The sequence below is a fragment of the Durotheca rogersii genome (genome assembly GCF_024521655.1).
Source record: "Durotheca rogersii strain YMJ 92031201 chromosome Unknown GGS23scaffold_4, whole genome shotgun sequence".
In the NCBI taxonomy this organism is placed as follows: Eukaryota; Fungi; Ascomycota; class Sordariomycetes; order Xylariales; family Xylariaceae; genus Durotheca; species Durotheca rogersii.
This window is the reverse complement of record NW_026251235.1, coordinates 1,329,179-1,341,286: the sequence shown is the minus strand read 5'-3', so window position 1 is coordinate 1,341,286 and position 12,108 is coordinate 1,329,179. Positions and strand designations below refer to the sequence as shown.

Sequence of the window (12,108 nt, the reverse complement as noted above, 5' to 3'; positions counted from 1 at the left end):
GGGTAAGGGCCCGGCACGTTGGCGGCCATACATCCCCGGATGAGAGCACATAGTATGCCTTCCGGCATTCTCTAGTTGCGGGATGACGGCCTGGTCAATCCGAAGACGTCATCCATGCATGCTCTTTCGGCGACGTTATACTGGCCTTACCCCTGTACTTTGGGTGTTTAACACGCCTAAACGCCGAGATCACCGATGCGCCATTCGCCGACACCGGAGTTCCCGTAAGACTAGAAAAGACAGAAACCACCTGTCAGGGTGCCGAGTTGCCCAAGTACCCCCCCGGAGGAGCGACGAATCCTGGTGATTTAGGGAGCACTAAGGCATGCCACACCATAACCAGCTTATCCCATCGTCCTCCTGTTGCTGGTTTTACTGGAAGCATATTAGACAGCTAGACAGACCTACCGACCTGGACCCAGTCTCGATTGCGCCCTTCCTTTATCGCGCTCATCTTCCGAATCTGCAAACAGACACAATGGGTCCAGACCGGCACTCCGTCCTTATCACAGGGTAACTGAGCTACGCCGCATCTGGTAGTTGACTTATCGATGCTAACCAGGGCTTTAGTTGCGGAGAGGGTGGGATCGGACACGCACTAGCTCGGGAGTTTCAGAAACAAGGTATGCCCATAACTTCTTATAAGCAACTATACTGTTGTCAAACCGAATGGCTGAAACGAAGTCTGTTATGACCAAGGTTTCACGGTCATCACCACACTTCTAGCTCACGAATCTCGAGAGCATCTCACGGAGCATGGGATTCATGTCTTCACCGCGGACGTGACAAAGGACGACGACGTCGACCAGCTCGTCAAGAACGTCTCCAAGATCTCGCCCGGAGGTTTAGACGTCCTGGTGAACAACGCGTTAGTGAAGAGAACCTGAGAGCCGGAACGTGCTGATTATAGACTGACTTCTCTGAACCTCTTAGAGGTATCTGTAAGTGAGACGATGACTAAGGCCGAGACAAGGTCCGGAGTGCAGGACGTGACTGATTGGCGGCAGGCTACACCATGACCGGAATCGACACAGACGTCAGGGAGGTGGAGAAAATGTTCGCCGTCAACCTGTTCGGGCCAATGCGAATGGTCCGCCACTTCCACCCCCTGATCATCCAAAGGCGGGGAAAGATAGTGAACATTGGCAGCGTTGGCGGAATCGTGCCTTATGTGTATGGATGTGAGCCGCATCCTCCTGAACCCCTACCCCCAACCCCTGCTGCCATACCCGTCCGTGATTCGCATTTAGAATGGGCTGAGAGAGGGAGCCGAGGGAGCTAGCTGACAGACCCTCGCGCCCGTAGCCAGTTATAACGCAAGCAAGGCAGCATTACACCACTGGGGCAGCACCCTACGAGTAGAGATGAAACCACTCGGGTAAGGCGCCGGCCGAGCGGCCTCTCTTTTGGCTAAGGTTCTCCCCATGTACTGACCCTCGACGTTGCATGCAACCGCTAGCGTCCAGGTGGTGAACATCATATCGGGCGAAGTGTCGACCAACATCCTAAAGCGCGACAAGGGGAGGACGTTGCCGGCCGACTCCTTCTACAGCCCGCTAAGCGAGGAATTTGCGAACCACGTGGGGCGGACACCGCGTAAGTCCAGCCAAGTCCTACTACCGAGCGCATCCTGGCTTGGCGCGTACGCTGACGGCTTGATGGGAGAAAAGACACCACTCCACCCGAGGTCTATGCGCGCTCTGTCGTGGCGGAGGTAATCAAGCCGAACCCCAGTGTCTGGTTCTGGACGGGAGCGAGGACGTTTATCGTGAGATATGGCGACATGCTTCTGCCAAGGACATTCTGGGTGAGTAATCCCCCCTTCCCCCTCCCCCAAAAATATCCTCAACTCTGTCTGGCTATTGTGCGGCCGGCAAAAGCGCCGAGTAGGACTGAGGGTGAGTAAGACGGCGGTGCTGACACGTGGCGACATCTAGGATTGGATGTTTTCCAGAGAGTTCAACTTGAAGAAGCTTGAAGCGACGCGTACTTAGGTAAAGGCCATGTCAGCGCGTCGTTATCGAGCGAGGAGGAATTAGTGGGCCTTTATTAGCTTGGAGATAAAAATTATCCGAGATAATAAAACATCCGAAATGGCAGGATACCCTTATGAAGGATTGATGAAGGGTTGTGAGGTGTTATTAAGCGACATACATACCTATATAGTGCCTATTCTGAGATAGTGTAAAACACCCGCACGTGACATGCATTACGCAGGACTGCGGCACACCGTGACTATCCTACTGGCCATGTAAAGACAGCAGAAGACCCTAGTGACCTTTTCCTCCCAGGACCATCGTCGTCGACCATGGCAGGATTCGTCGATGGCAGACCCGCCAAGCTAAGAGCGGCGTGCGACGCCTGTAGCGAGTCAAAGGTGCGGTGCAGTCAGGCGAAGCCTACCTGCGGGCGATGTGAGAAGAACGGCATCCAGTGCATCTACGGGCTGTCGCGCCGGAGTCACAGGTCGGCCGCTCGGGTCGGGGAGTCATACCACCAAGTGGCGCCGCCGAATGCTTCCTCGTTCAGCAACGCCAACCTATCATTTCTAAGTCCGACCCTATCTCGGCTATTTCCGTCTTCCGCCGGCGACGGCACCTTGAACGGCGCGGAAGCGCACGCGGGGATCTATGCCGACTGCTCTTTTGCACATCCTAATATGCTGTACTTTCGGAGCCTGGATTATGAGGGCGCCGCGGCGGCATCGGCGGCGGCGGACTACGTGGAGAGGAACTCTCTCCTGTTCCCCACGGGAAGCCACTTGAATTTACCCCAAGACCAAGAACTGATCGGCCAGCCGCGGCGGCTCTCCTCCCTTTCATCTTCCTCACGAGGATTTGATGCAGGCCACCCGAACACTACAGCCTCATTAACTACCGCGGCCGAGCTGCCCGACGAGTCCTGGCCCTGGCCCTCCATATACCCCGACGGTAGACGGTTGTTAAGTCCGGATAAGGGCAAGGATATATGTCCGTCGAATCACCGCGTGAGGTGCAGTTGCGCGTCCCGGCTGGTCGGGTCGCTCCACATGTTACAGTCCGCGTGGCTAGGTGAGCAGCCGTCCTTTGACGTGCAGCTATCACGCTTGAGGAAGGCGACTAAGCTTTCCGAGGACTGTATAAAGTGCGCGTGCCAATCTAAAGACGAACTCGTTACTGGTACGGCCATTCCTTAACCCCTATGGCGTTCCCCAACACCGCGGAACGTTTCCCCCTAAGACCTGCCTACCTACACATTGCCCTCCCCTGCCATCGACTCCATAGTCGATGACACGTCGAATAGGGCCCGTGACGCGAGGTTGCAGGTGGTAGATCGCTAACGTAAGTCTTTCTGTGTCTTATAGTTACGATTGGCATTCTATTATTCCGCATCATTCAGGGGTTCGAGACAGCTCTAGCGCTGGCCCGACCCGATGGGCAGGGCACAGTACTGATACCGCGGCCTTCTCGCCCGCATTCGGCCGCCCCGTCGCCGCCACTCCTGTGGGGGAGTATGCAATTCGACCACGAGGAGATGGAGCACATGAAACAGCATCTATGGCTGCTCCAATTTCGGAAGCTGGAGAAGATTCTAGAGTCGCTTGGCGAGTCTGTAACTAGGATGAGGGCTGCGGGGGCGCAGACGAGAGGGGAGGGAGACAATCACGATGATCTACAAGCGCATATCTCGAGCATCGGCGGCGGCAGCAACAGCCTCAACAGCATCATTGGAGGCAGCAAGGGAGGGGGCGGCAGTAATTCCGCTTTCGTTATGGCGTGCGAATGCATCCACATGTGGCTTAACCAGCGGGCGCGAGCGCTCCGAGAGAAGTACGTAGCACAATGCTCTCCGCACGTAGAGCCAGCGCGGTGACACGCAAAGCCGTCGGACAACTGTAGGAATAGTCAAATACAAGGATGACGCGAGCTTCGGTGTCTGCGGTGTGACGGGGACGGGGTTGCGCGGTGTCGGGGACAGCAGGCGACGGCGGCTGCGAGTCGGCGCATGCGGGATTACTAGGTCCATCTTGCGAGTTCGGCAGCGTATCACCGGCTGACCGGGGTCCACCTTGACGGGTTCCCGGCCCCTAAACCCAGACCCATCAGCGGCCTGCCCAAGTATGCGGATGCCTGTTGCTCGCCATCTATACGGGCTCAGTGTCCCAGCAGTCCCGGGGGCGGTTACGTATTTGTCGGTATTACGAGTCGGTGACAGCATGTCCTACCGTCGCGCAGCATCGGGAAACCCAGCATAGGCATAAGCAATGCGGTGAACGTATAACTACGAGAATCGGCGAATCCTACGGGATGCAATCTTGGCTTCAACATTGGATACCTACGTTCCTACGCGCACTGCTCAGGAAAAGGAGGAAGATCATGGGTGCGACGCTATAGACACCCATAGGGTCGAATCACATTCCCGTCCCATTTTGAGCGTGGTTAATTTCGCTAGGCGTCTGTTTTAAAGAGTAAGTAGCGTTTGGCGTGATATCGTGTCTCACATCGATAGCTAGCTAACCAGTGTTCAGACAGACTGCTACAAAGTGAAAATCAAGACTTCAGTGAATCCGGCAACACGGAATCGGCGAAAAGACTCTAGCCAGGACGGATAGACCACCCCGGCAAGGATGTCCCTCCACATCAACGGCGTGGCGCTGGTGACGGGTGCAGGTAAGCAATTCGCGATGCGAGGCGATCGGTAAGGCCTATCCCTAACCTACTAAATAGGCAGCGGCATCGGCCGTGAGTGCGCGCTGGCCTACGCGGCCGAGGGTGCTCGCGGAGTCGTCGTCGCGGACCTGCGTCTCGAGGCGGCGCAGGAGACGGCGCGCGAGTGCGAGGCGGCGGCGGGGTCGCGCGAGGGGTTCAAGGCGCTGGCGGTGGCCGTCGACGTGGGCAGCCGGGAGAGCGTGGACGCGATGGTGCGGTCGGCGGTGGACGCGTTCGGGCGCATCGACTACCTCGTCAACAGCGCGGGCGTCGGCGTGCAGCGCCACCTGCCGGTCGACGACGCCGACGCGGCCGAGATGGAGCGCTTCTGGCGCGTCAACGTCATGGGCAGCTTCAACTGCATCCAGGCCGTCACCAAGGTCATGAAGGTCCAGGACGTCGCCACCGTCGTCACGAGGACCGGCCGCGTGCGCGAGGTCGGCCGCGGCGTCATCCTCAACATCGGGTCCTGCAACTCGTACATGGCGACGCCCCACATCGTACAGTACACGACTACGAAGCACGCCGTCATGGGGTTGACGAAGAATGCCGGTTCGTCTACCTTCCCGCTACTCCTCCCCTCCCCCCAATCCGCTCGCGGTGAGAACTAGGCTAACGGCCAGGGAATTCCCACAGCGCTGGACAATGCCGCGTACGGCATCCGCGTGAATGCAATCTGTCCAGGGTGGGTGGAAACGCCCATGGTGGACGCCGCGATGGAGGGGAACCCCGAACTGCCCAAGATGATGAAAACGGTGATTCCCATGGCTAGGATAGCGAAGCCGGAGGAGATCGCAGACGTGGTCCTGTTCATGACAAGCCCCAGATCGAGCTACGTTACAGGGGTCGGGTGGATCGTGGATGGCGGCACGACGTTGCAAGTGCAGGCTTGTTAGCTACCTCCGGTGCTTCGCCGCAGTGCTTCGCCGAGAGCCCGCAGAGGTACCTAAACGGTGAATCTACTCGTGTCTATTGGCTTGACTAGAGAAACGGGCCGCCCCTTAAGCCTCGCCAAGAGATGGCGGAAATCCTTCGCCAAAGACTGGGTATATTTGTCTAGGCAATGAAAATTTAGGCTGCCGTTTTGTCGACATCGCCACCAATATGGGACTAGGTAACTAAATTGAAGCCTAATAGCGAGATTCATACCTATGTGATAGTTAGACTCATGGATGTATAAATTCACGAGACAATAAGTTACCATCAGCAATTAATACCGCAAATACCTACGTGATTTATGTTAAACAGAATCCAAAAGTACCGGTAGACCCTGTAAGAGGGTTTAGTAACTGTGGAATTTCCGCAGTCTATCCATCTACAGTCGGCAACACAGGGGACTGTCTGCATGCGTAGAAAGATCAGGGGAAAAGGAGGGACGTTATCAATAATATCTCCTAATGGCGGCTTACGCCAAGTCACTATAGATCTGCCTACCCAGGGGGCAAGGCCGTGAAAGTAACGTCACTGCGAGGAACTGGGATAGCAAGGGTATGTATAGTGGCTCAATACAGTGCGGGTTATATCTACGCCTTATAGCTCTCAATACACAGTAAACACACAGTGAGAATTCTGCGGGCCTGTAATATGGTATCTGCGTAGGCTTTTCTATAGTGGGGGTTCAAGTCAATGCCACTCCCTTCGAGGGCAATGTTTTCTGTGCCAATTTTGCCGTAGCGATATTAGAGCTCAAAGAATTACATGTACGAGCCGAATACTTCCACCTCAGCGCGCGTAGCCTCGGCCATGATCGTGGCGCGATGCGCCTCCGACCGGACGGTTACGTCGACCTCGAAGTTCTTGCACTGGTTCAGGAAGCCATCGCGGTAGCCGGTGACGGGGCTGATGTCGATGGGGATTGGCTGGCCGTTGGCGTCGAGCTTCGGCGCCACGTTGAAGCCCCAGAGGATCTTGGCGATGGCGACGAAGAGGCCGCGCTCTGCCAGGTGGATGCCTGGGCAGATGCGTCGCCCCGTGCCGAACGCAAAGTGGTCCCGGTTCTCGTAGTCGCCCGAGTTGGCATACACCGACGCCGGCTCCGTCTTGCCCCGGAACCGTGACGGGTCGAAGACTTCGGGCGCCTTGTAGCGGGCCGGGTCGTGATGCACGCCCCAGATGTTGACGATGACCGTCGACTTGGCCGGGATCTTCATGCCGTCGATAACATCATCTGCCAGCCGTTAGTTCTGCTGCCTATGAGACGGGCGCCACCATCACCTTGGCGGTCGGCTATAGGTATTATACACACCTTTGGCGAGTAGGTGAGGGAAAGCACCCGGCGCGGGTGGCCGCCATCGCAGCACTTCTTTGACCACCATGTTAACGTACGGGAGCTTCTCGTAGTCGCTCCAGGCCGGCGTCCTTCCTGAACCCGTCACAGAATCGATTTCCCTCTGGGCTTCGGCCTGAATCTCTGGGTTCCGTGCGACTGCCTGGAGGAACGTAAGAACCGTCGTAGCCATGGTATCGGTGCCGCCTTCTAGGAGGTTGCCGCACATAATCTCAATTTCGTGTCGAGTCAGCGGCGGCTTCGCCTGGTTGTCGTATAAACGGTCAACGAAGGTATCCAGACTTCCGATAGTCTTGCGCCGCTCCAGAACCTGGTCGACAAGCGCGCCGTACGTATTTTGGACATCTTTCCTCAGAGCTTCGGCATTGGATTTCCAGTTGCCCCAGAGCCGCTCGGGAAGATACCTGAGAATCGGCATCACGTCTACCGGCGGCGTAGAACCGATCTCGCCAAGCGAGCTGAGGTCTGTCATGATCTTCTGTACCTTCAGGTAGTGCGAGGTATCGTATCTAGGGGTGCGTATACCGAACACTGCGTATGCATGTACAGTTTAGCCTGAAGTCTCGCGTTGATGTTCGCCGATCAGGGGCGCAGCTCACCTAAAGTCATGATGACACTGTTGCTGAATCGACCCGGGTGCAACATCAGCCCCGCAGGTTCGAGACAGATATCGCGTAACAACTGTGCGGTCTCGGCTTGGATGATGCGGACATGATCCTTGTTGCACTTCAGCTCCTGCAAGAGTTGGAAGTAGAGCTTTCTACGGTGCCTCCATCGGTCACCAGCATCCATAAACATGGGGTGATCGTTGCCGAACACCTTCTCCCCAATTATGTATGAAGGCGGCCGGTTGCTGTAATACAGCGAACGCTTATCGAAGAGCTGGGTCACATGGTGGCCCGAAGTCAAGATGACCATGTTGCTGGAACCGATCTTCAAGGAGAAAACCGGGCCATATTTTCTTGCGCATTCCGTGAACCTTGACTCTGTGGTAAGTGACTACCCGTCTTCTGATTATTGTTCTTTTTTAAGGGGAGAAAGGGAGAGGGGGAGAGGGGAGGGGAAGGGGGGCTGGGGACAAACCAGAGATGGATGCCTCTCCTAGGTAGTAGGTGAGTATTCCCAAGAAAAGGTATCGTCGGCGGTCCTAAGTCATCGTTAGCAAGATGATTCTCATATCCTCTGCGCTGCTCTCGTGATACGCACCAGGAGGTAGGCCTTTCTGTCGAACACCAGGCAGGGGAATAATTCCCAACGCCAACCCGAGCACTACCGCCGCGACAACGTAGTAAACTGTGGTAGAGATATCCAATTTTGACAAATCAATTTTCGATAACTCCAATTTCGACAAATTTTCTTTTAGCGAATCCATTTTGACGGTGCAAAGATAGTTGACTGCGGCCACTCTACGCGTGGTCACAGCTCCAAATCCTTTGCAGTCGTCACGTAGGTTTGCGCGTAGACACCTAACAAAAAGATGACAGAGGCCCAGAGCCAGAGTAGATATTCACCAAAGCAGGTCTCACGGCTCTGTTTTCTGTACTTTCTACCGTAATGTGAACCAAAAACCATCATTCGATGTCGTGCGATGGCTTGTTGCTCAATCGATCGTTAGGACTATGGCCGGGAATCTGGCCTCGCCCGGGCCCGGGTCTCGGGGTAGATCGGGAATCGTCCCCCGAGACCTGCCCATTGGCTAGAAACCTCGAGGCGGCGTCCTGTGCACTACTGCGTACTTCGCCTTATGACCCCCGATCATAATATTTACTAGCGCTTCGGCGAGACTTGGTCATCTGTTAGTTGAGCCAAGGGTTGAGCTAAGGGTTGTGGCTTAATTGAGGGGAAGCTGGCTTGAGGCTCCCATTTTTTGGCAATAATAGACGGTTGTGGTATGTGGGCAAAACTAGAAGATAGAAAGTCGGTATCTTTTACCATCTAAGAAAACTCGTGGCCGCGAATCGAGCGACTCTCTCTACCGGGTAATAAGGGGCTCTTTTTCTAGGGTATATCCTCTCCACTGCAGGCGCGGGTTTGATAATCATGTCAGTGCCATCGTTCCTGTACTCGCAGCTCTTCATAGAGCCTCCGGTACCCAACCACGATTTCACCGGCCAGACGGTCATAATCACGGGCGGGAATAGGGGGATCGGCCTCGAGGCCGCCCGTCACCTTCTGCACCTCAATGCCGCCTCCGTCATCCTCGCTGTGCGGTCACCGGAGAAGGGAAAGGCAGCAGCTTCTGAGCTCGAAGCCTCCACCGGGCGTACGGGCGTGGTAAGCGTCTACGAACTAGACATGGAAAGTCATGTCTCGGTCGAGAAGTTCGCGGCCGAGATACGTGCCTTGGACCGAGTCGACGCTGTCATCCTCAACGCCGGCATGTACACCCAGTTCTTCGAGCTCGCCGACGGTCACGAGCGCACGATGACTACCAACGTCATCAATACGTTCCTGCTGGCCATTCTGCTGGTGCCGGCACTCAAGTCATCGGCCCGGAAATGGAACATCACGCCGCGCGTCAGCTTCGTGGCCTCGGATCGCCACGTCCTGGTCAATCTGCCGGAATGGAAAACGCAGAATACGTTTGAGACCTTGGACAACAAGGCGAAGACGAACATGAACGAACGGTACGCAATCGGATGCAGTGCTACCTAACGATTTCTATTTCTGTCTCCCATGCGAGCTCCACTAACATGAACGTCCTCTCAACAGTTACTATACGTCTAAACTGCTGCAGATCTTGCTTGCACGAGCCTTGGCAGATGCACTGGACAAACAAGGTGGCGATGATGCCGGCGCCGGCCGCGTCGTAGTTAATTCCTTAACTCCCGGCTATTGCGTCTCCGGTCTCCTCAATGACGCCGTGGGATTCCACGGCTTCGCGTTCTGGTTGCTCGCTAAAGCCGTGGCCCGGACAACCGAGGTGGGTGGCCGTGTTCTTGTAGCGGCCATTACCAAGGGAAAGGAGAATCACGGCATGTATCTAAATGACGGTGAAGTTCAAGAGTATGTTACCCCCGCTACGTGTTATCATCCCCAATGTCCCGCCTTCCTATCGCTTCTCCCGGTCTTGTTCACGCTATGTCCCCTCCTCGACACCCCCCCCTTTACAGAATCGATCCCTTGGCAGCATTCATGCCATGCCATTTCTCATCTGCTCACTCGAGGCCAGGTCTGCGCTCTCTCCCTTCGTCAGGAGCACCGAAGGAAGCCTAGCCCAGGCCAAGGTATGGCGAGAACTTGTCATCCTATTGGAGCAGACGTGCCCGGGGATTCGGGAAATAGTTGGGACCCAGGGAAGTCTCACTTAAAAGACACGGCAACCTATGGGGGGAGAACAGTGAGCCAAATTACGGGCGCTTGAATTATGGACACCCCAGGGCGTTAACAGGAAGGATGGCGTTGCATTTGGCACTAATGGGGTTGGGTATTTACATAGCAGAAGTGAGACACTACAGCAATGGCGTCAGAGATTGGCGCAGACAGACCCCTGTTCACAAGAAATAAATAAGATATACCTAGCGCTTTGGCCAAGATTGATGTGCTTTGTAGACGACGCGAGTCACGGAACGGTCCGACAACCCTATCGCCAATGCTTAAAGACAAAAGACCCTACCGACAGCCTGCTCAATTGCAGTTGCGGTGATCTGCTGGACCTTGGCTAGGTCTGACATGCAGACGCAATGACATCGTTTACTGGGCGCAGGATGCGAAAGAAGACCTGTGTCAACCTCGTCTTATCTCAGCAGATAGCCCGTCTCAGCGCCATGGCGCTTCGATGGGGCAGCTGCAGGGACATGGGTGGCATTGGGCGATCCCAGTCCCCCCCCGTTGCCCCGTCCGTGATGAGGACCGGGGAGGATGCGTCGGCGGGCCTGGATCTGTCTACCCCTGTCTCCCCGATTTCCCGCAGTTCCCGAATTTCCCGATCGGTCCATCGCGAAGCCCAGAAGGCGACTAGCGCATTCTCCGGCTCGTTGCGGAGCCCCAGATCCGCTCCCATCGTCTTCTAGTTGGCCTTAAAAGAGCCTTCGATATGGTGTGATGCCTACTAGAAATCGTTACGGGCAGTACCAAGCTAGTCATTTTGTTAACGAGAATACCAATACCTAATCTAGCCAAGATGTCCGCCCCCCAAGGTCCCATCACCAAGTTCCCCGCCGACGACCTCCGTCCCTCACGTCGTTTCATCACCTCTCACAATAAGGAGGGGAAGGGAGTCTTCATTGTCGACGATGATGGTGACCACCACCGCATCATGGTGCAAGGCCAGGCCGTGGCCAACATCATTTACAGCACCAAGGGGGAGAAGGTGGACATGAACGACGACAAGGACTTGATCTTTGCTAGGGACAACGAAGTAGGCCTACCCGAAGTTTGGTGCTTGCGATTGACGCGCTTTCTGCGTTCAACCCACCCTAATACTCAATGGTAACCTGTACTTACCCTGTGTCGCAGCCGGCTATCCACGTGCCTGGTGGGAGTGTTGCCCGCCTGATCGACTTCGCTCCTGGTATGGAGTCGCCGATCCACCGCGCTATGTCTATCGATTACGGCATCGTAGTCGAGGGCAAATTCCTGCTTTCTCTCGACTCGGGCGAGAGCAAGGTTATGTTACCGGGAGACATGAGTAAGTCCTCCACCTAGGTATCTATTGTCGAGATTATTGCAGACAGGAAAAGCACACAGTGACTAATTGTGTGTAAAACAGGCGTCAACAGAGGCTGCATGCACAAGTGGAAGAACCTCGACGAGACTCGCTCGGGGCGCATGCTCTTCGTACTGCTCGATGTAGAGCCGTACAAGGTTAACGGCGAGCTGATCGAAGAGTACCTTGGTGATCTGGCAGGGGATTATGCCGACGTGTCTCATTAGGTCTCGGGTTGTATATGGCCGGGAAAGAAAAGGGATAGATAGCCCCAAGACATAGCTATGAATACCAACAATAAAAGTGAATTGCAAACTTAGTTGCCTGTCTCTTCAGTTCGTCGAAATTAGCGCAACCCACCCCGAATACCCTTTGATAAGGGGTCAGGCATGACAACTTAAGTACATTTATTTCCGAGACATAGGATTTTGATATGAAGCCGGACAGATACATGTGTTTGACTACTACTATCCTGAGATCCCGAG

The 12,108-nt window shown here is 55.3% G+C and overlaps 6 protein-coding genes across 6 annotated transcripts; 5 read left to right on the top strand and 1 right to left on the bottom strand.

Annotated features, from left to right (window-relative positions):
* Positions 1-478: 478 nt before the first annotated feature.
* GGS23DRAFT_594170 (short chain dehydrogenase) lies at positions 479-1,994 on the top strand (the record flags this gene model as incomplete). Its single annotated transcript, XM_051518120.1, has 9 exons — positions 479-513; positions 571-623; positions 685-868; positions 934-941; positions 1,008-1,181; positions 1,306-1,378; positions 1,460-1,596; positions 1,671-1,807; positions 1,938-1,994. 9 exons carry the CDS (start codon positions 479-481, stop codon positions 1,992-1,994), a joined length of 858 nt encoding a protein of 285 aa, XP_051374725.1.
* Positions 1,995-2,199: 205 nt separating this feature from the next.
* Positions 2,200-3,907, top strand: GGS23DRAFT_555049 (uncharacterized protein). Its single transcript, XM_051515580.1, has 2 exons — positions 2,200-3,158; positions 3,344-3,907. Exons 1-2 carry the CDS (start codon positions 2,309-2,311, stop codon positions 3,850-3,852), a joined length of 1,359 nt encoding a protein of 452 aa, XP_051374724.1. The 5' UTR covers positions 2,200-2,308; the 3' UTR covers positions 3,853-3,907.
* A 345-nt stretch (positions 3,908-4,252) lies between these two features.
* GGS23DRAFT_555044 (uncharacterized protein) lies at positions 4,253-5,894 on the top strand. The gene is made up of 4 exons (XM_051515579.1): positions 4,253-4,447; positions 4,508-4,649; positions 4,707-5,240; positions 5,325-5,894. Exons 2-4 carry the CDS (start codon positions 4,607-4,609, stop codon positions 5,582-5,584), a joined length of 837 nt encoding a protein of 278 aa, XP_051374723.1. The 5' UTR covers positions 4,253-4,447; positions 4,508-4,606; the 3' UTR covers positions 5,585-5,894.
* A 367-nt stretch (positions 5,895-6,261) lies between these two features.
* On the bottom strand, positions 6,262-8,515 carry GGS23DRAFT_364440 (cytochrome P450). Its single transcript, XM_051513281.1, has 5 exons — positions 8,182-8,515; positions 8,059-8,122; positions 7,575-7,954; positions 6,934-7,506; positions 6,262-6,855 (listed from the first exon to the last, which is right to left on the bottom strand). The coding sequence occupies exons 1-5, from the start codon at positions 8,345-8,347 to the stop codon at positions 6,383-6,385; spliced, it is 1,656 nt and encodes a 551-aa protein (XP_051374722.1). The 5' UTR covers positions 8,348-8,515; the 3' UTR covers positions 6,262-6,382.
* Positions 8,516-8,766: 251 nt separating this feature from the next.
* On the top strand, positions 8,767-10,466 carry GGS23DRAFT_555042 (uncharacterized protein). The gene is made up of 3 exons (XM_051515578.1): positions 8,767-9,602; positions 9,688-9,981; positions 10,148-10,466. The coding sequence occupies exons 1-3, from the start codon at positions 9,016-9,018 to the stop codon at positions 10,284-10,286; spliced, it is 1,020 nt and encodes a 339-aa protein (XP_051374721.1). The 5' UTR covers positions 8,767-9,015; the 3' UTR covers positions 10,287-10,466.
* Positions 10,467-10,950: 484 nt separating this feature from the next.
* GGS23DRAFT_555039 (uncharacterized protein) lies at positions 10,951-11,942 on the top strand. Its single transcript, XM_051515577.1, has 3 exons — positions 10,951-11,335; positions 11,434-11,605; positions 11,687-11,942. The coding sequence occupies exons 1-3, from the start codon at positions 11,099-11,101 to the stop codon at positions 11,848-11,850; spliced, it is 573 nt and encodes a 190-aa protein (XP_051374720.1). The 5' UTR covers positions 10,951-11,098; the 3' UTR covers positions 11,851-11,942.
* Positions 11,943-12,108: the final 166 nt, after the last annotated feature.

Coding starts and splice junctions, on each gene's coding strand:
- GGS23DRAFT_555049 (XM_051515580.1), top strand. CDS start 2,309: ATGGCAGGATTCGTCGATGGCAGACCCGCCAAGCTAAGAGCGGCGTGC. Junction 3,159..3,343: donor TAAAGACGAACTCGTTACTG/GTACGGCCATTC, acceptor TGTGTCTTATAG/TTACGATTGGCATTCTATTA.
- GGS23DRAFT_555044 (XM_051515579.1), top strand. CDS start 4,607: ATGTCCCTCCACATCAACGGCGTGGCGCTGGTGACGGGTGCAG. Junction 4,650..4,706: donor GGCGCTGGTGACGGGTGCAG/GTAAGCAATTCG, acceptor CCTACTAAATAG/GCAGCGGCATCGGCCGTGAG. Junction 5,241..5,324: donor GGGGTTGACGAAGAATGCCG/GTTCGTCTACCT, acceptor GAATTCCCACAG/CGCTGGACAATGCCGCGTAC.
- GGS23DRAFT_364440 (XM_051513281.1), bottom strand. CDS start 8,347: ATGGATTCGCTAAAAGAAAATTTGTCGAAATTGGAGTTATCGAAAATT. Junction 7,507..7,574: donor CAGTGTCATCATGACTTTAG/GTGAGCTGCGCC, acceptor ATGCATACGCAG/TGTTCGGTATACGCACCCCT. Junction 6,856..6,933: donor CCCTCACCTACTCGCCAAAG/GTGTGTATAATA, acceptor AACGGCTGGCAG/ATGATGTTATCGACGGCATG.
- GGS23DRAFT_555042 (XM_051515578.1), top strand. CDS start 9,016: ATGTCAGTGCCATCGTTCCTGTACTCGCAGCTCTTCATAGAGCCTCCG. Junction 9,603..9,687: donor AAGACGAACATGAACGAACG/GTACGCAATCGG, acceptor TCCTCTCAACAG/TTACTATACGTCTAAACTGC. Junction 9,982..10,147: donor AATGACGGTGAAGTTCAAGA/GTATGTTACCCC, acceptor ACTCGAGGCCAG/GTCTGCGCTCTCTCCCTTCG.
- GGS23DRAFT_555039 (XM_051515577.1), top strand. CDS start 11,099: ATGTCCGCCCCCCAAGGTCCCATCACCAAGTTCCCCGCCGACGACCTC. Junction 11,336..11,433: donor TCTTTGCTAGGGACAACGAA/GTAGGCCTACCC, acceptor CCTGTGTCGCAG/CCGGCTATCCACGTGCCTGG. Junction 11,606..11,686: donor TATGTTACCGGGAGACATGA/GTAAGTCCTCCA, acceptor TGTGTAAAACAG/GCGTCAACAGAGGCTGCATG.